This window comes from Candoia aspera, chromosome 1, assembly GCF_035149785.1.
Source record: "Candoia aspera isolate rCanAsp1 chromosome 1, rCanAsp1.hap2, whole genome shotgun sequence".
NCBI classification, from domain to species: domain Eukaryota; kingdom Metazoa; phylum Chordata; class Lepidosauria; order Squamata; family Boidae; genus Candoia; species Candoia aspera.
The window spans coordinates 131,211,578-131,233,974 of record NC_086153.1 but is presented as its reverse complement, the minus strand read 5'-3'; the positions used below and the strand labels follow the sequence as shown (position 1 = coordinate 131,233,974).

Here is a 22,397-nt window from a genome sequence, read left to right as displayed (position 1 = left end):
GACCTGTATAGGAAGGATAACAATATCAGGGATAGCTTTGATGGTGTGGTCAGTGAGCTAGAGCCAGACATCCTGAAGAGTGAGGTTGATTGGGCCTTAAGAAGCATTGCTAATAACAAGGCAGCAGGAGACGATGGCATCCCAGCTGAACTGTTCAAAATCTTGCTAGATGATGCTGTCAAGGTGATGCATGCTATATGCCAGCAAATTTGGAAAACACAAGAATGGTCTTTAGATTGGAAAAAAAAACAACTTATATTCCCATACCAAAAAAGGGAAACACTAAAGAATGCTCAAACTATCAACCAATGGCACTTATTTCACATGCCAGTAAGGTAATGCTCAAGATCCTGCAAGGTACACTTCAGCAATTCATGGAGCGAGAATTGCCAGATGTACAAGCTGGGTTTAGAAAAGGCAGAGGAACTAGCGACCAAATTGCCAATATCCGCTGGATAATGGAAAAAGCCAGGGAGTTTCAGAAAAAGATCTATTTCTCTTTTATTGACTATTCTAAAGCCTGTGACTGTGTGGACCATAATAAATTGTGGCAAGTTCTTAGTGGTATGGGGATACCAAGTCATCTTGTCTGCCTCCTGAGGAATCTGTATAATGACCAAGTGGCAACAGTAAGAACAGACCACAGAACAACAGACTGGTTTAAGATTGGGAAAGGAGTACAGCAGGGCTGTATACTCTCACCCTACCTATTCAACTTGTATGCAGAACACATCATGCGACATGCTGGGCTTGAGGAATCCAAGGCTGGGGTTAAGATCGCTGGAAGAAACATTAACAATCTCAGATATGCAGATGATACCACTTTGATGGCTGAAAGTGAAGAGGAACTGAGGAGCCCCATGACGAAGGTGAAAGAAGAAAGTGCAAAAGCTGGGTTGCAGTTAAACCTCAAAAAAAAAGCCAACAACCCAAGATTATGGCAATCAGCTTGATTGATAACTGGCAAATAGAGGGAGAAAATGTAGAGGCAGTGACAGACTTTGTATTTCTAGGCACAAATATTACTGCAGACATTGACTGCACCCAGGAAATTAGAAGACGTTTAATTCTTGGGAGGAGAGCAATGACAAATCTCGATAATTTTCATCCAGTATCCCATCTCCCCTTTTGGGGGAAAGTGGTTGAGAAAGAGCAGGTGGCAGCCATGCCCAGAAGGGCCTTTGCACAGCTTCGTGTTGTGCACCAGTTATGCCCTTTCCTGGATCAGGAGGCCCTTCAAACAGTCACGCATGCCCTTGTTATCTCCCATATAGACTACTGCAATGTGCTGTATATGGGGCTACCCATGAAGAGTATCCAGAAGCTTCAGCTGGTCCAGAATGCAGTTGCACAGGCTATTTTTGGTGCCCCGAGAAGGACGCATATAACACCTTTGCTTCATGAGCTGCACTGGATACCAGTTTGCTTCCAGGTCCAATTCAAGGTGTTGGTTATCACCTTTAAAGCCCTACATGGCATGAGTTACCTGTCCCTCAGGTTACCTGAGGGACCGCCTCTTCTCTGCTTCATCAGCCTGTCCCACCCGGTCATGCAGAAAAGGCATGTTGCGGACCCTGTCTGCAAGAGAATTCCATCTGGCGGGGTCCAGGAGGTGGGCCTTCTCTGCAGTAGCACCCACCCTCTGGAACATCTTGCCCCCGGAGGTTAGATTAGCCCGATTGCTCCTAGCTTCCGGAGGAATTTGAAGACCTGGCTCTGCCACTGGGCTAGGGGCAGGGAGGAGAATAGTCATACTTGGGGTTGGCTAGTGCCTTGAAGTGCCCCTCCTATGCAATGACTGAATGAGACCACAGCCATCTGGATTTTATTATATTTGTTAGCTCTGTGAAATTGTTTTCTAGTGTGTTTTATATTGAAATTTTATTATATATTTATTGTTTGTAAACCACACAGAGTCCCTCTGGTCAGAGGAGATGGGCAGTGACAAATTTGATAAATAAATTAAATAAATAAATAAAAAATAGTGAAGAGCAGAGACATCACACTGGCAACAAAGGTCCACATAGTTAAAGCAATGGTATTCCCCGTAGTAACATATGGCTGCGAGAGCTGGACCATAAGGAAGGCTGAGAGAAGGAAGATAGATGTTTTTGAACTGTGGTGTTGGAGGAAAATTCTGAGAGTGCCTTGGACTGCAAGAAGATCAAACCAGTCCATCCTCCAGGAAATAAAGCCAGACTGCTCACTTGAGGGAAGGATATTAAAGGCCAAACTGAAATACTTTGGCCACTTAATGAGAAGACAGGACACCCTGGAGAAGATGCTGATGCTAGGGAGAGTGGAGGGCAAAAGGAAGAGGGGCCGACCAAGGGCAAGGTGGATGGATGATATTGTAGAGGTGACGGACTCGTCCCTGGGGGAGCTGGGGGTGTTGACGACCGACAGGAAGCTCTGGCGTGGGCTGGTCCATGAAGTCACGAAAAGTCAGAAGCGAATGAACGAAAATCCCAGTAGTTAGGAAAGCAGCACAACATTCATCTCTTTTCCTGAGCTTTTAATTGTTAACTAATTTTAATAATACAGATTTTAACTGTGATTCTAATTATACTGATTTTTCTGCTGTGTTTTATATTTTGTATTTTGTTTTTTGGGTTGTAAACTGCCATGTGTACTTCTGTAAGCAGAAAGGTACAATCTAAACCTAACCAGAATAAGAATATTTAGACACACACAGAGAAAGTGTGTGTCTTCATATAGTGAGAAATAATTCTCACTGAATTTGTTTAAACTGTTACTTAACCTTTCACAAATTGCAGTAGGTATATTCCTTAAAAAAATGGAATAGAGATCTCCAACTCTGAAGATCTGCACTATAGCTATACTATGCTATGGTTAGCAACCTCTGTTTCTCCGTCTCTCACCAGTCCAGTTCCCCAGGTTCCATTGTCTTTCCTTTCTCACTGTAGTATCTCATCTCTTATCTCCCTCCTGGGTTTTTTTTGTTTTTTTTTTGCTATTTGTGCATATGTGCAGAAAGCAGTTGGTGAGAAAATGTTTGCTAGATATACATTGGGATCCATTAATTTTGTGAATTGGATATTTGATTTTATAAGCAATTAGCTTCTTTAGTTTTTGCTTTTGATTCCATTGTTTTTTGTTCTAAAGCTGCTTCTGGCAGAAATAAATAAATAAAAAATAAACAAATTAATTAATTAATTGATTGATTGATTCACGCAGATGCACCGATAAGCAAACCCATGCACATACATCTTGTAAAGGGAAAGTGTCTCGGACTTTCAGGTGGCGTGGGCTACCCTATGCAACTTTATACCAATAAAATGGGAGCCAAACACCCCACAAAATTTGTTGTTGTTGTTGTTCAGTCGTTAAGTCATGTCCGACTCTTCATGACCCCATGGAAGTATCCCACTTCAATTTGCAAAATTATTTTTTGGCAGACAAATATCATTTAAAGCAAAAATAATAATACATCTTTAAACAATTATTTGTGCTATTAAAATTACGTAAATTTAGTCTCAAAGGGAACCTCACAGTTTTAAGATGTGTGTGTGTAACACATTATGCAGTGAGCAATATATTTTCATAGAATTGCACAACTGATACCATCATTCCTGACCTCAATATTATATTTATATTTCTGCATTGTCATAAGTGCTGTTAACTGTGTATCTAAAATAAACTGTTTGAAGTGTAAAATGTGAAGAGTGTATCCTTAGAGCTTTTTGTTCTTGTTTAATTAGAACCTGCTATTTTAGTGATGGCGCTCATTATCAGCACTGTTTTGCTCATTAGAGTGGATGTTGCAGTAAGACACTCCTGAGTCACAGTTCATCATACATTTGCACAATGCTTTTAAATAATGACCTACATATTGCTGTTATAAAAGAAGATCCCAGAGACTCCAGACTGAGACACTGAGCATTCCTGTTGCATTACCGAACCGGGGAGGGAATAGTGTGTCTTTCCAAGACATAGCAGAATCTAAGAGATGCACAGACAAGAGGGAGGCAGCAACATTGTTATTTTGGTTGGCCCATTCACAACTCAAGTTGAGGCAGGAGAGAGTGTTTAAGTCTTCTAGTGAAAATGGTTCATAAGTAAGGGGAAATGAACTCCTAGATTCTTCATCATGCTAGGTCACTGCAGGTCCTTCTTTCTTCAGTCTGATTCAGAAGCTGGAAGTAACTGAATCAATAATAAAGCATCACAAGCATAAGAATTAGGAAAAGGCTGGGGTTATTCTTTGCCCACCTTGCCTGCATATGTTACGGCTCAGAAGAGAGATTTAATCTCTCAGAACCATCATTTCATTCAAATCTAAATTCCACTCTCACAGTTCTTTTCAAGTAAAAACCATCCACAGATGTTTTGAGGAACCATGAAGACATCTTGAAGTTTGATCTCCTACTTCATATATAGTTTGGTTTTCAAAGACGAGTTACCCAAACACTTTACTAGGCAGGGGTTAGCCTATACCAGAGTTCCTTAACCTCAGCCACTTTAAGATGTGTGAACTTCAACTCCCAGAATTCCCCAAGCAAGCTTTCTGGTGGGGGAATTCTGGGAGTTGCAGTCCACATATCTTAAAGTCGCTGAGGTTGAGAAACACTGGCCTATATTAATTCACTGGGCTGTGGATTAAGACCCATTTTTTCAATGAAGGGAATAGAGAATTATTTGTTCTTGGATTTCAGTCCTTGACAAAGTTCTGAGTTGATATAAATATCAACTAACTGATGTTTTAGATTTTTCTAACATTATGTGACTATCTATGAGAAATACTGTAAGTATACTATAAGTATAATACATTCATTTATATTTTCATTATAATACGTTCAAATCAAAGTGTATTATAATGAAAATATATAGTATCCTTCTAAATAAGCCCCCTTTTTAGAAGAATTCTTTGAAGCAGACCTAGAACTTGTTTTATATAAATTCCTTATATAAAAGGAATATAAAATATATAAATATTAAATATTAAAAGGAATATAAAATTCTTTTATACTTAAAAGAAATGTCTTATATAAAAGGGATTCTACTGCTGAGATGATGTATCTGTGCTGTTCAACAACAATAAGCAGACTTACAGAGAGAAATACGTTTTCTTATAGGCTGGTTTTTGAGCTGAATAGCAAGTCAATATGAATATCTCCATACCTTCCCCTTCAAATGTTAATAGCAGAGCTAAATGGGTTTTAGCAACACAATATGTTCTTCTTTATAAGCATAAGAAACAAGACATTTTCAACAATAGTCTTATCCTGACATATCACAATTGCTTCAGAAAAATAATACATAAATAAGCAAGCAGGCAAGCAAGCAAGCAACCCAGCAGAGATTTTGGTCCAAGTCTGATATCATAAAGGGAAAAATAATTTGATTTGAAGAAACATATCTGCCACTATGAAAAGCAGAGTGTCTTGCATATGGGAGTTCATACAGTATATAAAGCAGCCAAACAGAGCAGTGAATAAACCACCTTTATGGCACAACATATTTATTTATTTATATTTTGAATTCCATCACCATCACCATCACCACCCATCTTACGCAGAGACATGGAATTCTATATTGTTTACAAGAATAGCTAGACTTGACTTTACCTCACTTTTAGGTTTCCTTGTTGTGGCTGCCCATCATAAACAGACAAAATATCAAAATCTTCTTCAAGGGCAAAAGTATGAAATGATAACTGTATCCTGTTACGTTCGCCTGTGATTATGATCCATGTGCAGTTGGCATAATTTGGATAGCCGTGAGGAAATCCTGGGCTCTCTATTGTACCATTTGGACCCTGTACTAAACCTCCACAGTTCTGACCTGAAAAACAAGAAGGGAAAGGAGAAATGAACACAACTTTAATCATTTATTTCTCTGCCCTATAATAGAATCCACATAAAGCAAGCTCGAGATTGAAAATTTAGCATTTCAAGATGTAATTCTATCTATTCATACAGTGTCACATTGAACTGTGTAAATGGCAACAAATTTAGCTCCTGCTGATTTCAAACAGCCATTTTTTTCCCTCATTGTTAAGGACATAACCATTAGGAATAGATAGAGGTACAAAGAAAACAGTAAGCGATACAGAATAAACCTACATCAGATTCATATTATTTATCGTAGAAGACCTGCTACCTAATCCACCAATGGTGATTACTGGTGAATTTGCCCCATGCACACTACAGTGCACTCACTTAATTTCTCTTATTATAAGACTGGACTTTGCCCCTGGAAATAATGGGGCAAAGTTTTAGAACTGAGTGCTGGAAAGCCTTGACACAGCTTAAATTCTAAATATCAAAGTCCCCAACTCAACTCCAACTACCTAGTGTAACAACTTCTTAAAAAATAACTTCCATGCTGGCATTCAGGAATTACTGAAAACCAATTATTTCAGAGGGGATTTTTTTTTATGTATTCTATTGTACCATTTGTCTTTATTATTTTTAATTCATATTATTATTATTATTATTACTTTGCCATTTATGTTGGTGTTTTTACAGTGGATGTTTTAATTGTTATTACAGTGTAAAACCTGGAAGCTGCCAAGAGATATTAGATTGCAGTGGAGTATAGGTTTGATGGAATCATTAATCTTGCTAATGGTGAATATGTTGATCCTGGAGTAGCTGAGACTTAAGGAAAACTTTTGTTGGATAACAAAATTTATTCCCCACCTTGGGAAATAAAATGTTTGATCATGTCTTTATTTATTATTATTTTTTAATTGACAGGCCTTATAGACTTCTCCAATCCATCAATTCTGAGTGGTATACAACTCCCCAAATCTGTAATTTGCCTTAAAATAAATATATAAAAGTCAAAACCTAAAACCAAGATCGTACATTATAAACCTACAGTATGTGCACTGGGAGCCAAATATTCCAAAAACACAGTTAAAAATGACTACTTATCCAGAGTGATAAACAAAGCAGCCATTCCCCCAAGGCTTGGTGAAATAGGCAAGTCTTCACAGCTTTTTTTAAGATCAGGAGGGACAGTAGCATTTGAATGTCTGAGGGAACACTATTAAAGAGAATGGAGGCTGGAGCGGCTGGAGCCGGAGCCGTTCGCAGCTGGAACTGCTGCCGGGGCTGCTGCTGCTAGCGCCCCCCTGAACGAATGGGGAGTGCCTTGCTGGGCCATTCTGGGCCTCGGTGGCGCCGGGACCTGGCGGATGCAGATGCTGGCAGCGCGGTGGACCCGGCAACGACTGGACCCGGGGGATATCTGCAGCGCAACGGGCCTCGTGTGGGCGTTGGAGGTGCGGCCGGAGCTACGGCAGGGAAGTGTGCTGAAGCCCCCTGAACAAGTTGGGGGGGGCAATTGTGGAGAACGGTGGATTCCGCGAATACCAGCAGTGCTGCGGGCCTTGGGTGAGTCGCCGATAGAAGGAACCACCTGGCCATGAAAAACTGCTCCCAAGGCCTTGGCGAGAGCTCTCCAGATAACATGGAGGGCATTGGCCCAACTCAACCGGTGTGAACATCGACGGCGCAGTGGGCAGAGTGAGCAGCAACATCGGGGCAGACCCTGGATAAATGGACTGAGTGGGGGTCCAGTGACCCATAGAAGATCTAGACTCCCTAGTAGAAGAACTGGTCTGTGGATGTTGATTTTTGTTTTAAGAGCTGAGACCTCAGGACTTATTGTGGATCACCCACCACCCTTTTAGTTATCAACAGCCTGTCAGTGCTGCTGAGATTCCTCCAAGTTGAATGGGGTACTCCCTCCCACGTGTGAGAGGCGGGAAAGGGAGTACAGGTTATTGATTGGGAAGGACTGTATGGGAATACTCGCCTCCTGAGTGAGAGACAGGGGGTGAGGAGTAGTGGTTGTGTGCCCCCCAACTAGTGAGAGAAGCCAAGGGGGGCACAGTGAATGAGTGGGTAGGCGATGGTGAGGCCCTGACAACGGCGAGAGCCTGGGCTGGTGCATTTGAAGGGCCCATTGCCTTGTGATTGAGTGAGTGTATGAGGGGGTGAGTGATTGTATGCTTGGATGGAGGAATCTCTATTTTTAACCAGGGGTCTTTGGAGTCCAGGATTGGGGGTGAATGAATTACAAGCCTCAGGGGATTGTAGGGCGGGACAGAGGATCGAGGTGGTGATGGGCCAGGTACATTATGACAGGAGCCAGAGGGCGGGCCATCTACGGGGAAGACGCCCCCGATGTTTACTACCGGTGGCGTGTTCCGGCCCTCCATGCTCAAACCCAGACCCTGGTCAGCAGACCCATGGAGGCCCTGATCTACGGCTGCTGCTTTGTAATGCCAAGTCTGTTAACAGCAAGGCCCCCCACATTTACAACTTGATCGCAGACAGGGGGGCGGATCTGGCATGCATTACTGAAGCCTGGCTGGGCCTGGAGGGAGGCGTCCCTCTTTCACAGATGTGCCCAGCTGGGTTTCGAGTATGGCACCAGCCGAGATCTCGGGGCAGGGGTGGTGGGGTGGCTGTCATCATCCGGGAATCTCTTGTGGCCTTCAGGGGCCATGCTCCACAAGTGACTGGGTGTGAGACCCTGTTTTTCAAGTTGGGCTCTCGGAAACAGTTGGGGGTGTTGCTAGTGTACCAGCCTCCCTGCTGTGTAGCAACCTCCCTGCCTGAGCTGCTGGAGGCTGTCTTGAGGTTGGCGGTGGAGTTCCCCAAGCTTATGGTTTTGGGGGACTTCAACCTGCCATCCCTGGGATGGACCTCGGAGGCAGCTTGGGAGTTCATGACCACCATGGAGGCCATGGAGCTGATTCAGATCATTCAAGACCCAACTCGGGACAGTGGCCTCACCCCGGATTTAGTTTTCTTGTCGGAGCAGTGGCAACGTGATCTGAGGGGAGAGTTACAGCTATCCCCACTGTCATGGTCAGATCATGCCCTGGTGAGCCTGAGATTCTCCTATGCCACCCCCTCCGCAGGGAGGCAGGACCTATTCGATTGGTCCGCCCCCGGCAACTAATGGACCCAGCAGGGTTTCAGAGGGAGCTGGGGGTTATACCCAGGGATCTGCTGCACAGTCCAGCAGAGGCCCTGGCTGCGGCCTGGAATAGGGAGGCAGCCGGGGCCTTGGACAGGATTGCACCTGTGCGGCCTCTCTTATCACATCGAACCCGATATTCCCCGTGGTTCACGGAGGAGCTGAGGGTTCTGAAGAGGACTAAGAGACGCCTAGAGCGCCGCTGGAGGAAGACAGACCAAATCTGACTGAACACAAGCTAGAGCGGCTATTAAGGCCTACCTTGTGGCAGTAAGAGCGGCGAAACGTCAGTATTTCTCCACTCTTATTGCATCCGCAGAATGCTGCCCGGTGGCCCTGTTCAAGATTACCCGATCCCTTCTGGGGAAAGGGGACCTAGAGATCCATCTTCAGGGCCGAACCGAGGCGTTTTCCAGGCATCTGCAGGATAAAATCGCTCAGATCCACTCCAAGTTGGACTCTGAGCATGAGGCAGTATCTGGGGAGATACCCGGGGAACGTTCTTGCCTTGTTATCTGGGAACAGTTTGATCCTGTTGGGCCTGAGGAAGTGGACAGGATCCTCCGGACTGTAAACACCACCACTTGCCAATTAGATCCATGCCCCTCCTGGCTGATGAAGGCAGCTTGGGAGGGGACATGTGGTTGGGTCCAGGCGATGATAAATGCATCCTTGAGAGAGGGGGTATTTCTGGTAGCCTTCAAGGAGGCGCTGGTGCACCCCCTCCTCAAGAAACCATCGCTGGACCCCAGCATACTGGATAATTTTCGCCCAGTCTCCACCTCCCCTTTTTGGGGAAAGTGGTTGAGAAAGTGGTGGCATTGCAGCTCCAGAAGATCCTGGATGAAACGGATTATCTAGACCCCTTTCAGTCAGGTTTCAGACCCGGTTATGGGACAGAAACGGCATTGGTCACACTTATGGATGATCTCTGGCGGGATGGAGGCAGTGCATCCATCCTGGCTCTTCTTGACCTCTCAGCGGCTTTTGATACCATCGACCATGGTATCCTTTTGGGTTGGCTCAGGGAGTTGGGGGTGGGCGGCATAGTCTTTCGGTGGTTCGCCTCCTTCCTCCAGGGCCGGTCCCAGTCAGTGTTGATAGGGGAGGAGAGATTGGCCCCACGGCCCCTTCTTTGTGGGGTGCCGCAGGGATCAGTACTCTCCCCTCTCCTTTTTAACATCTACATGAAACCGCTGGGTGAGATCATTCATCACCATGGGATGAGGTATCATCAGTATGCTGATGATACTCAATTGTACATCTCCATCCTGGGTGAAGTAAGTGATGCCATGACCACCCTTTCTGAGTGTCTGGGGGCTGTGGGGGGCTGGATGGGGAACAACAGGCTTCGACTGAACCCTAGTAAGATGGAGTGGCTGTGGATTAATGGCACCTTGTCTCCCAGGAATTTGTCATCTTTAGTGCTGGATGGGGTCGCACTGCCCCAGACAGATCCGGTGCATAACTTGGGGGTCTTCTTGGACTCACGGCTCCTGCTCAAAGAGCAGGTGGCAGTCATGGCCAGGAGGGCCTTTGCGCAACTTCGTGTTGTGCACCAGTTACGCCCTTTCCTGGACCGAGAAGCCCTCCGAACAGTCACTCATGCCCTGGTTATCTCCCATATAGATTACTGTAATGTGCTCTACATGGGGCTACCCTTGAAAAATATCCGGAAGCTACAGCTGGTCCAGAATGCGGCTGCGCAGACAATCTTGGGTGCTCCAAGATTTGCACACATAACACCTTTGTTGCGTGAGCTGCACTGGGTCCCAGTTTGCTTCCAGGTCCAATTCAAGGTGTTGGTTATCACCTTTAAAGCCCTACATGGCATGGGACCAGGATATCTGAGGGGCTGTCTCATCCCTACTACATCGACCCGCCCCATCCGGTCATGCAGGGAGGGCATATTACAAGCCCCATCTATAAAAGAATTCCATTTAGCGGGGTCTCAGAAGCGTGCCTTCTCTGCTCTAGCTCCCACCCTTTGGAACATCCTTCCCCCAGAGGTGAGACAAGCCCCCTCGCTCCTGGACTTCTGCAAATGATTAAAGACCTGGTTTTGTAGGCAGGCTTGGAATGGGAGGGCAAATAATTATACCTGGGGATGGCTAGTGCCATGAAGTGATCCGGAGGGACCTACCACACTGAAGGTCTGATTAAGATCTCTTCGCCATGCTGATTTTATTATATTTATATCTTTATTGTATTTTTAATTGTAACGGTTTTATATTTTAATTTTGTTTTATTGTAAGCCACCCAGAATCCCCCTGTTGGGGAGAGATGGGCGGTGAATAAATTTATAAATGAATTAATTAATTAATTGATTGATTGATTGATTAATTAATGTTTCTATGGGCCCTGTAGGTGGAAATTTCTGATTGAGGGGACATGTGAAGAGCCCACCCTACTAGACCTTACTGGGTGAGTGGATGTTATTGGGAGAAGGCAATCCCATGATATCCAGAACTTAAACCATGAAGAGTTTTAAAGGTTACAATAGTATCTTGAGTTGGAAGCCAACTAGGCATCAGTGCAACCTTCAAAGTAGGGGTGTTATGATCACCTGAAGGTTTGTCCATAACTACTGGAGCTGCTGCATTTCTGAACTATCCATTATTTGAACATTTTGTACGCTGTCTGTGAGTGTCAGGGGACTGCACTGGGGAACATCATCCAAATGTTTACTTAGCCAGCCTAAAGTTTAGTCATGAGTTCAGGACAGCACACATCCTCTCTGTTCAACATACATTGGAGGCACTGAAGACGTTGCCTAGTCTGGCAATGAAACGTCTGCAGGAAAACAACAAGGCTCAGAGAGCACCAAGGGCTCCACAGTTCAACCCTGAGCTACAAATATTTGCTTTGATTGATACTCTCTTCTATTGGATACATTGGAGGGTTGTGTGAAGGTTTAAAAAAACTTAAGAAACAATTCTGAAATGCCCCAGGTTTTTTTCCTGCATCACATAAGAGCTCTCAAAGCCCCTAAATTAGGCAGACAGTAAATGTTTCAGTTTCCAATAGTTCCTGTTACGACTAAATTCTAAGATTCAACACAGAACATTTTTATTCCCCATCTGGTTAGTATATCCTGCAGAACTATATGGGGGCATGCTGCTGATTAAACAGGCAATCCCGCAACAAGTGGCCTTGATTTATGACAAGCAGTTTTTTTCTATCCATCTTGCTGAGCTCATTAATCCCTCGAATATAGATATGCCAAAGCTCAGAATTCCACTGAGGCATAGAATCAATCTGTTTTGTAATGAATAAAATGTCTGCAAAGAGAAAAGTTGGGGGAGGCATTTTGTGCATAATGCTTGGACTCACATGCAGTTCTGGCATAAATATAATCCTAACACTTGCTGTTATACCCAAAACAAGATTATTTCAGGCAACTTTTTATTATTTCCAAAATTCCTATGAATAGGTTTTTGACTCAAATATTAACTTGAAATGCTGTCAAATGCTTGTGGGAGTTTCCAAATCCTAACATAAAGGATTTAATTAAAAAAAGCATTTGCAGGTTAAAACTATGGCCTAATAAGCTACTATTTTCTACTGGATTTAAATCAGCAACTCTAATGAGTAGATATTAAAGCTGTGGGAATTTGCTAGGCCTTTTAAAAGAGAAGGATTTCCTAGCATATCTGCCAGTTGTTCAAACGAAGCCATTATAATAAAGACACTGCCACATTTCTTTCTCTAAATGTAATGCCTTTTATAATTAAGTAGTTCCTAAAGATGTATTTATATCCTGTTAAACATAGCTTGAATTTGTAGGGGAAAAAACCCCACTCAGCTGGCAATAGGAAGCTGTCATTAGCTGCATTTTATGAATGCTTCCTTCTTACTGCATAATGGCAAAAAAAGAAAGAAAGAAAAATTCTAGGCATAGTCAGCTTTATCTTATTTTTTGTCTTTTAAAGCAATGTTCCTATGATGACTGAATGGGTGGGGAGAACTGTAATCCTGCTGGCAAGCCTTGTCACAGACAGAGTCATTTCTTAGACTGCTTGCACAGTCTCTATTGAAGGCAGAATGGATGTTTTTGTTATCAAGGATCTTGTTTGACAAGGATGCTTGGCCAGGTGTACCATTTCTGAAACACAGATATACTAGAACATAGGGTGATGCTTTGGGGCTGATTTTAATATACATTAGGATTTTGAGAGGAGTGGGGGGGATACAGGAAAGGCTTAATAAATTCCAGATAGGTTAAATTGTGTGTTAAGAGCCAGCAAGCTAATGGCAAGATACTTTTGTTAAGGAAACTGTAAGCCAAGGTGGCTAAGGGAAGATGAGAGTTAATTCATATATACTCCCTTTGCATCAGGTTGAATGACCAAGCTATCTGGGCATAGGAAAGACTAATTTGAGTGAGAGACTCTCTATAATACTAAATTATAATGTGGCTTGTTTCACTTAGACTTACTATCTTGTTGTGAATTGAGCTATGTGATTCAGAAACCATGGCTTATGACTAGATGCATGAAAAGGGCCACTATGACTTCAACGAACTTAAAACATGTTAGGCACAAGATATAAACTGAGTCAGTAAGAAAGGGTCAGAAATAAAGGGAAGGAAAAGGCACATATGGGCTCAACAAGTAGAGTTGGACCCTTGTTGGGGTGGAGTTGAGCTGTCATTCACAGAATTTCAGTTGTGCCTGTGTTAGACGAGGCCATTGTTTGGCTGTGTCAGTTTCTAGATTACTGAATGCCAGGCAACCAGTCCTGCATGTAATGTGGTACAGTAGAAGATGGCATCCTGTTGTTGTTCAGCCTGGCTTTTGTAGTTGGAATGGGAACTCTTGTCACTAACAGAGATTTATTTTCTAAAAGCCTGAATGTCCACACAGGAGGTGGGGTGGAAATGTATTAAACAAAAAGGCTGAAGAGAAGAGGTAGGATTTCCCCATCCATAATGTAATTTAGCCTTAAAGAAACATCTGAAGAATTGGTTTCTACTCATAAGGATGTCATCTGCAAATTGGAAACCTACAGAAGCTCAATTTTCTAGAGAAAGAAAACAGTACTTTTGTTTCAGCCTCTGGGAACTGTGGAAGTCTGAAATAAGAGTCTGAGGTGCTTCCAAAACACTCCCACACTCTTCATTTTCAATCAGATCTCTTGAGGGTTAGATACTACTTTGTTCTTTGGGAATTTCATTTTTTTTTAAATCTGTTTCATATACTTATCTATCCCTAGCTCATTATCAAATTTGCTTTCCATAATATATTAAATAGTTTTCTCCTTTATAAAGCTCTGTCTGGAATCCTGCAATTTCAGTTTTTTTAAAATTGCAGCTCACAATGTAGATCAGTTCACACTGAAGTACAATGCCACTTTAGAACCTAGGCTTCCTTGTGGGACATTCCCTGTGCCAAAGGAAAGTCTTCTACTGATATAGAGAAAGAAGGCTGCAAAAATACTGAAATGCTATTTTTTCCTATTTAAGTGTGTATTACCTGTACCAAAGCTGAAAAGTTGAAAAAAGCTGTTGTTAGTACCAACTGTATTTTTTTTCAGGCTTAATTGCTCTGTGATTATTAGAAGGTGAAGCCATGGCCCAGTTGGGGAAACCCATAGTTACCTCTGACCTGGTTTACAACATTTATTTATATTTCCCTTTTCGTCACCACCCATCTCACTAAGAGTGACATGCGACTGCCCAGGTAATAAATGGTATCAGATATTCAACACATGGAACACCACTACTATGTGAGCTGCATTGTTTGCTGGTGTGCTTCCAGGAGAAATTCAAGGTGCTGGTTGTCACCTTTAAAACCCTTCACAGCTTGGGACAGGGTTACCTAAGGGACCGTCTTCTCCCAGTTTTTTCTACACACCCAATTTGGTCTGATAGGTTGGGCATGCTACGGATCCTGTCAGCCAAGGAATGTCAGTTGGCAGGGACTAGAAGGTATGACTTCTCTGCTGTAGTGCCTGTCATCTGGAATATTCTCCCTTCAGAGATCAGGATGTCCCCAACCCTGTTGGCCTTCAGTAAGGTCGTGAAGACCTGATTATGTGCCTGGGCCTAGGGCCCCGAGTGTGTAAATGCCCCATTTCTTGGCTATACTAACATCTATGCATTGTTTACTTGGTGACCATATATATTTATTTTGTACTGTTTAATTGTTTTTAATTATGTTAACTATTTTAAGGATTTTATTATTGTAAGCCACCCAGAGTCACTTGTTGGGATTTGGCACCTATAGAAATGAAATGAAATCAAATCAAATCAATCAAATCATACACCTTCCTTTCTTTCTGAACACAGAGAATGTTTTCCTAGCTATTAAGAATTTGGAAATTGCTGCATGTGTATGAGAGGTATGAGTAATGAACAAATTACAGTATATTTATGACATCCCAATCAATGGAAAATGATTAATTAATGGGAAGAAAATCCAAAAAAGTTAACCATCATATATTTACTTGATAGACTTATTATGAAGTTGCAATAATTACATTTAACATGTTCTTGAAAAGAATATTATCAACTTGTTATTCAAATGTATGTATAATAGAAAGAAGAACCTTGTGACATTAGGTTGGCAGGAGAAATTCATGGATAATAAAAGCAATGATATTTGTGTTCTTCTATTGAACATTTTTTAAATAAGGAATCTTCTTAAAATAGCAGGTTCTTTATATCTTTCATTCTTCAAAAGAATAATCTTATCTGCCCCTAACCTTCTATTTAAGAAGTTATACACATTTATGTCCTTTTGTCATTGACCTATTAAATGAATTTTGTACAGCATGATACGGTTGAGATGGCTGACTTGTTCATACAGCTGGACAGACCCTTATAATAGAATAAGATATGAAGGTAGAATTAAAAGTTAAGCTCCCATTAATTGGATGAATGAAAATGGCCCAATATTTTGCCTATGCCCTGTGTGATGCTATATAACCCTGTAGAAGAAAGCAGGGAAAATGTTGCTGATTATATTGGTGTGTATATATTCTGCATACATGTATCTGTGGAAAAAAACCCACAAGATTAGTTGCCAGCAGAGCTTTGATGTCATCAAGTGATAACTAATATCATGCAATGGATTTCTTTTGAAATTATAGGAATTTAAAAGGCACTTGATGGACTCTTCACTTTCCCTTTTTTCATGACATGAACATGCCCCGCTAACTGCTTTTTCTTGCCATGTGTTTGCCTTTGACTCTTCCCCAGCTCATAGCAAAGCAATTTTAAAGGAATGTTTTTGCCATGGAGAGGGTCTAGATTACTTCACCAATGAGTGGTTGCTCATTCTGTCAGCAGCTAGCTTTAAGCAGCTGCAGGGAACTGCCATCCATGACCATTTGATGTTGAGCTACCAGAGAGACCAGACTCATGGCTTCTGCAAAAGCATCTCCCTGTGCATCCAAAAGGCTTGCCAGATCTTACCCATATAGAGTGTTCTTTTGAAAAAAGTGCTAGACTTCTTCTTTAACCCTGGGTTTGGCACTCAGGTCTAATGCTCTCTTGAAATTAGTTTATTTAATGTGCGTGGGAAGGTGTTTTGCGGAATTCTGATTGAGAAGGTACAAGTGATGACAATGAACAAATTTTGAGAAATGCAGGTTATGTATATACCCAATTTTTGCTCTTTAGCAAGTCATGGTCTACAGCCCTGGGATTTCCTAACAGTCTCCCTCCCTTCCAAATTTGAATAGGTTTGATCCTGCTTTGCATTTTGAGAAAAGCCAAGGTTGGCTAAGTGCTGGTGATTGTTTAATGTCTGCAGCACCCAGAACTACTCAGCTGCCAGGTATGTTTCTGAATTCTTTTCAGTATTTCAAATTGAAAAGTAGTGGTTTACTCTCTAAGTATTTTGTCATTGTTCGTGTTAGTTGCAATAAGATCAAAAGCTAGCCCAGTCTGAAATGTAGGTAAAGGGCTTAGAAAGTCAGGCTCTGGCATCTTGCAAAGGTACTTGTAGACATCACGAGAGAAGAGTTGAGGAAACATAGAAAACACAATTACTTAGAATCCTAAACATCACATACGGTGCCTAGATGTTGCAAAATTTCTTTTTTTCTTCTTTTTTAAAAATGTATTCTTTGCTCAGGAAGCTTAAATCAGCATCCTATTTCATTCTCAGAACTATCCTCTAACAGATAGTTCAGGCTGAGAGATAGTTGACTGACAAATGACCATTATCATTCCTGAGGATCTGGAGTTAGTTCTGCAAATCTAGTATTTTAAACATTGACTTTCAAATTTTTAGCACTGAGTTTAAAATCTGTACAAAGCTTGGTTCCAAAAGGTGAATTCATAAAAGACCAATAAACTAATAATATTGCTCCATGTGTTGCTCAAGTGACAGCCTTTAGTTCCTAACAGTCAAAATCAACTTATCTTTCTCATTAGACTTTACCTTCTTAGTCCCCTTACCTGAACTGGTAAATAGCATATAAGCAGGATTCAAGAGTCAGATTTCAGGGATGCCACCTAGAATCACTACATTGTGAGATGGGTGGCCATAAAAATGCTTAAATAACTAAAGAAACATTGCAATCCCTTCCAAAGTTCTGTGTGCAATTTCTTATTTTATAAAATTCTCCCAGGTCAGCATCAGCTCTGATTAAGATGCTTCAAGAATCAGAACAACAAAGGAAATAAATACAGACATTCATAAAGTAGTTTTTCTTTTTCTTTTATCTATTAAAGGAAATCAATATGTAATTCTTAATTTATGCACAGAATGCTCCAGTAGAGGAAGTAGTGAAGGGAGCTGGTTTCAAACGAAAGTCTAGAGATGCATATTACTATAGCAACACAAACCTGGTTCTACAGGGAAATTTTCCAGAACACAAACAGCCAAATCCCTGCCAAATGGAAGGAAATATCTAGGTCCTCAAAATATCAAGGTCAGCCTGATATTGCTACAGGCTTGGTTAGGGTCCTGAACCCTCAACTGGGAAATGGCAGGGCTTTGGATTTGAAGCCACCTCTCCCTCTGAAACAAGGGTTACAGAGTTTTCTGTAACTAGGCTTAGACTCTCATACTTTGGGCACATCATCAGGAAAGATTGATTGCTTGAAAAGGACATCATGTTTGGTAAAGTCGAGGGCCAGCAGAAAAGAGGAAGACCTTCAATGCGATGGATTGATACAATTACCGCAACAATGGATGCAAACATTGGAACAGTCAGGCATATGGCGCAAGACCGAACAGCATTTCGTTCTGTTACACATAGGGTTGCCATGGGTCGTAAACGACTCTATGACAACTAACAAGAACAACAACCCCAGTGCTATTGTTTGCAGAGTTTTCTATAGACATGAATTGAATATCGCTCAGCTGATTGACCCCTTCTCTGCTAGCAGAGTGAAGCTTGAAAGCATCCAAATTCTCTCCAGCCTAAGTGCACTTGGAACTGCATGAATTTGTATAACCTGGTATTGTAAAACTTCACAGATCCTACAAACTCTGGAATGGTTGGGAAAAAATGGAATACTGATTTGACTTCTTTCTTAAGAGACTGTTTTAAAAATCAAGATAGAGTTTTTACTGGAAAGGATTTTTTTTTCTTTTTAAACTGATAATTGATTTTGGATAAGAGTACTACTGCAATCTGTTTTTCTTATAAAATAATTGTTTCACTTAATTAAAATTGGCACTTATTTATCATATTGTTGGTTCATGAATTACACAACTAATTTGGATTCTTTACCTAAATGACTTAAAAATATACTTGGCTTTGTTTATCAGTAGGTTTTACATGTAGGAGGTTTAAAAATCAGACTGTAGTACTAACAGATGATTAGCCAAATTCATGGACAGAAAAGCTGACAGGCATTATAGGTATAACTTGTCCCCAGGTTTAAATTGTTATCTCACAGTAACAATTTCAAGAAAGCAAAAGAAGGGCAGTTGCTTTTATCTACCATTTTGTTTTTGCTATAAAAAGAGGATTCCTGTGCAGATAGATCTTATATTTGCATATTTAAAGAAGTCTTCCCCAGTTTGACCAGTTGTGCCCTCCAGAGCCTTTATTGTTGCCATGATGACATTGAGATGCTGAAACTCCGTCTCGTCTGTGGTAAACAGTGATGTCATTGAAAGTGCGCCAAATAGTCCACTGCCTTCCCCACATCATTGAGCACTAGGAAGATTGTTGGGAGCTGCAGGGGTTACTTGCCCACCTTTCCCATTCAAAAAGAAGGTCCAAGGTTGAACCATCATGGCTGGAGATGATGGCAATAATGCAAGAGGAGTATCGAACATGTCTGGAGAAAAGTTTATGTAGAAGAGCAGGAATTTATAATCTAGCCTTTAAAAATCCCTATTTAATTGAAGCAATGTCTCCTTTCTTTTCTTCATAAATCATTGTTCTTGCTTTGCCTTTGGAAGAAGGTACTAATTTGTATGCATGCACAATCATCTTGTTTGTCCTTCTAGGAATACCCAATATTTATCCCTTGTAAAAAAAGGAGGTCAATAAACAGTGTTGTGCTTTTTTCCCCCTCAAAAGAAGAACAGTAACTTTTTTTTCCTTCTACAAATATGGATGTAGCACTTTGGTAGACCTCTAAGATTTAAATAATTCTCATTTTGTTATATATAAAAGAGAGTGGATTATCATGTGGATTAATCCCAAGAAATTCTATAGGCAGTGAGTTCAGCTGAAGTACTTGCACAATTCCTTCTACATTTTACCTGAGTATTGTGAGGTTTCAACACGACCTCACTTTCCACTTTTTGAAAAGCTTCTGAACCATGAATATTAATTTGTACTTTCTTCAGGGATCAAACTAGGCCTAAATATACATTGCATTAAGTAGATTTTATCCATTGTAAATCGATGCTCTTCTCTGCCTATGTTAGAATCATCCTCAGTTGTGTCCCTCCTTTTACTTATTAAAAGCTCTTCTTTGGCATAGTGTTTCAGGCATCAGGCTAGAAACTGGGAGAGTGTGAGTTCTAGTCCCACCTTGGGCACAAAGCCAGCTTGGTGACCTTGGGCCAGTCACTCTCCCTCAGCCCTAGGAAGGAAGCAATGACAGATGACTTCTGAAAAACCTTGCCAAGAAAACTGCAGGGACTTGGCCAGGCAGTCTCCGAGAACTGGGCATGACTGAATGAATAAAACAAATTCCACAGAGGCTTCCAGGAATGGTTTTGTGGGGATGATTTTCTCCAGCTCTCTCTACCTCTCCATGCCTCAGGGATGGCATCTTCTGGATCCCCTTGGTGAAACAGTGTTGCCTGGCAGGGCCTTGGAAGCATGCCTTCTCTGTTACGGTGCCTGCCTTATGACACAGCCTCAACCCAAGATATATGGATGGCCCAACCCTGTTGGCCTTCAGGAAAGCAGTGAAGACCTGACTTTTCCTCCAAGCACTGGGGGCCAGAATGGTGATTTAGCTGACATGGTATGGTTGGTGGATGGATGTCAGTTTTTACTGAGGCTGTAACACAATTTATTGCTTTAAATTGTTGTTTTTGATGTATGTGTTTTTATTTTCTTCACCACCTAGAGTTCCTTTGGTAGATGGGCAGCTATATCAATTTGTTTAATTAATAAATGCATACATAAATCTTCCTCAAAGATATCTTTGCTTCATGAGACTTAGGTGTTAGAATGGTTTCAGTGTAGGACATCCAATAGACTGACAGAGCCATTACGTTTATCTGATTGATGCACAAAAATTTGTAATGCAAGTACTGACTGTACTTAATGATAACTAATATCAAATTGGTTGAAGCATCTGGGGCCGTGCTACATTTATATAGTTTTGGAAGTTAGGAGGTTTTCTTCCTCTTGGCATATTAATTTTAATAGAAGGTTATATTTTCTAATTCATAAACAAAGTGTTTTGGGATTAATAATTGCTTGGGTACCCCAAAGAATAATCTTGCAATATTAGAAGTCCAGCCATGTTTTTCATCTTTGATCTGAATCCTTGGGCTAAGGAAGAAGATAACCCATACAGTATTTAGATGTGTTTCATTGACATTTTCATACTTACATGCCACCATTTTTTCTTTTGCTTAAAGTAGTGAGTTCTTATGTATCTGCATCCTTAGGTTGCTGCACTTTCTCTCTCCTGCTGTCCTTTGCCCAATCCTTTTATGTCCACCATATGAAGCCTCCCCCCACCCCAGTTCTACCTCTTATTTTATTTTAGGGCTGTGAAAAGCATTGGAAAAGGGGCTTTCCAACACACAGGATTGCACACAAAGCCTCTTGTTAAAGGAGCTACATCTTTTACACAGTTTATGTGGCTACTTTGCTAACTTATCCCAGCTATTTCCTCTTGATCTCAGTCATTTTGTAGATGAGATGGCATCTGTAGACTTTGCATTTCTATCTAGTAAAGTTGGATGAACTATGTGGGCCATCTTCATTATTTCATTATTTTTATTACAATCACTGGAAATATGAATTAAAATTTTGGTTACAGCTGCATATATTGAGACACAAAAAATAATTGGGCATTCCATCATGTACAATCCAGGCTGCACTGGGATCGGGGGAATCTTTCAGCCATCTAATGCTGATAGGAAACTGAGACAAATTTCAAGAGACAGTGGTCAAGTTTATTATTGATTTATTAGCTTGACACCAGGAGCAGTGCTGCTATTGTTCAGCCCAGACCCATAGCTTAAAGAGAATCAAATGCAGTGCTGCTCATGACTGCTCTGAAAAAAAGTGAGCAGACATCCAACCCTTCCTTCTCTATCTCATTCTAGAGGCTTCTGGAGAATGAGATTTTAAGTTGCATCTGCAACTTAAAATCAAAGCAAGAGAGCAGCACTTTTCTCTCTGCCAAGGATCATGCTTGTCTTTGAGTGGTATGCTGGTACCCATGCTTAAAAAAAAAAAGGTGGGGACAAGATAAAAACAAAGATGGGCTTAATTTAATTTGCATTTCATTTACATTTAATTCTATCATATAGATACCATTAATATAATTAGACTCTATGTAGTTGAATATATGTCATATTGGGAGGGGTTCTTTGGGCCATTCCCAGGATTTTGGGGTTCCTCCAAGGTGGGAAGAAGTGGGAAGAAAAAGGCACAGACAATGAATATATGTGGGGGAAAGAGAAAAAGAATGCTCAGGGGCAAAAGAAGGGGGGAGTCTATCTAGGCTCCCCTTAAAGCTCTTCACCAATTCAACTATGGCAGCACTATAGCACATTAGTGCAATCCAGTGTCTAATAAGACATTACAGAATAAATTGAAAGGACATGTGATGACTGAAAATGTACCTTCGTTGTGATTTAGTTTGGATCATTTGGGACAGAAATCCTTGCTTGGATAAATACTGTGTCCCAAGTACAACAGAATGTTCCTATTTTCTGAATGCAAGTCAGGATGACATAGCATCCCCTACAATTAGGATGATGTCTATCTGAACATAGAGATACTGTTCATAAGGTTGCCAATTACTGTTTTTTTAAGCATATAAA

The 22,397-nt window shown here is 41.4% G+C and overlaps 1 protein-coding gene across 1 annotated transcript in view; it reads right to left on the bottom strand.

The window, feature by feature from the left end:
- The window catches only part of CSMD1 (CUB and Sushi multiple domains 1), a 1,072,463-nt gene that overhangs the window by 939,407 nt on the left and 110,659 nt on the right, over positions 1-22,397 (bottom strand). Inside the window, exon 3 of the mRNA XM_063298442.1 lies at positions 5,589-5,805. Within this exon, the coding sequence (XP_063154512.1) occupies positions 5,589-5,805 (217 nt within the window). The remainder of the gene's footprint in view (positions 1-5,588; positions 5,806-22,397) is intronic.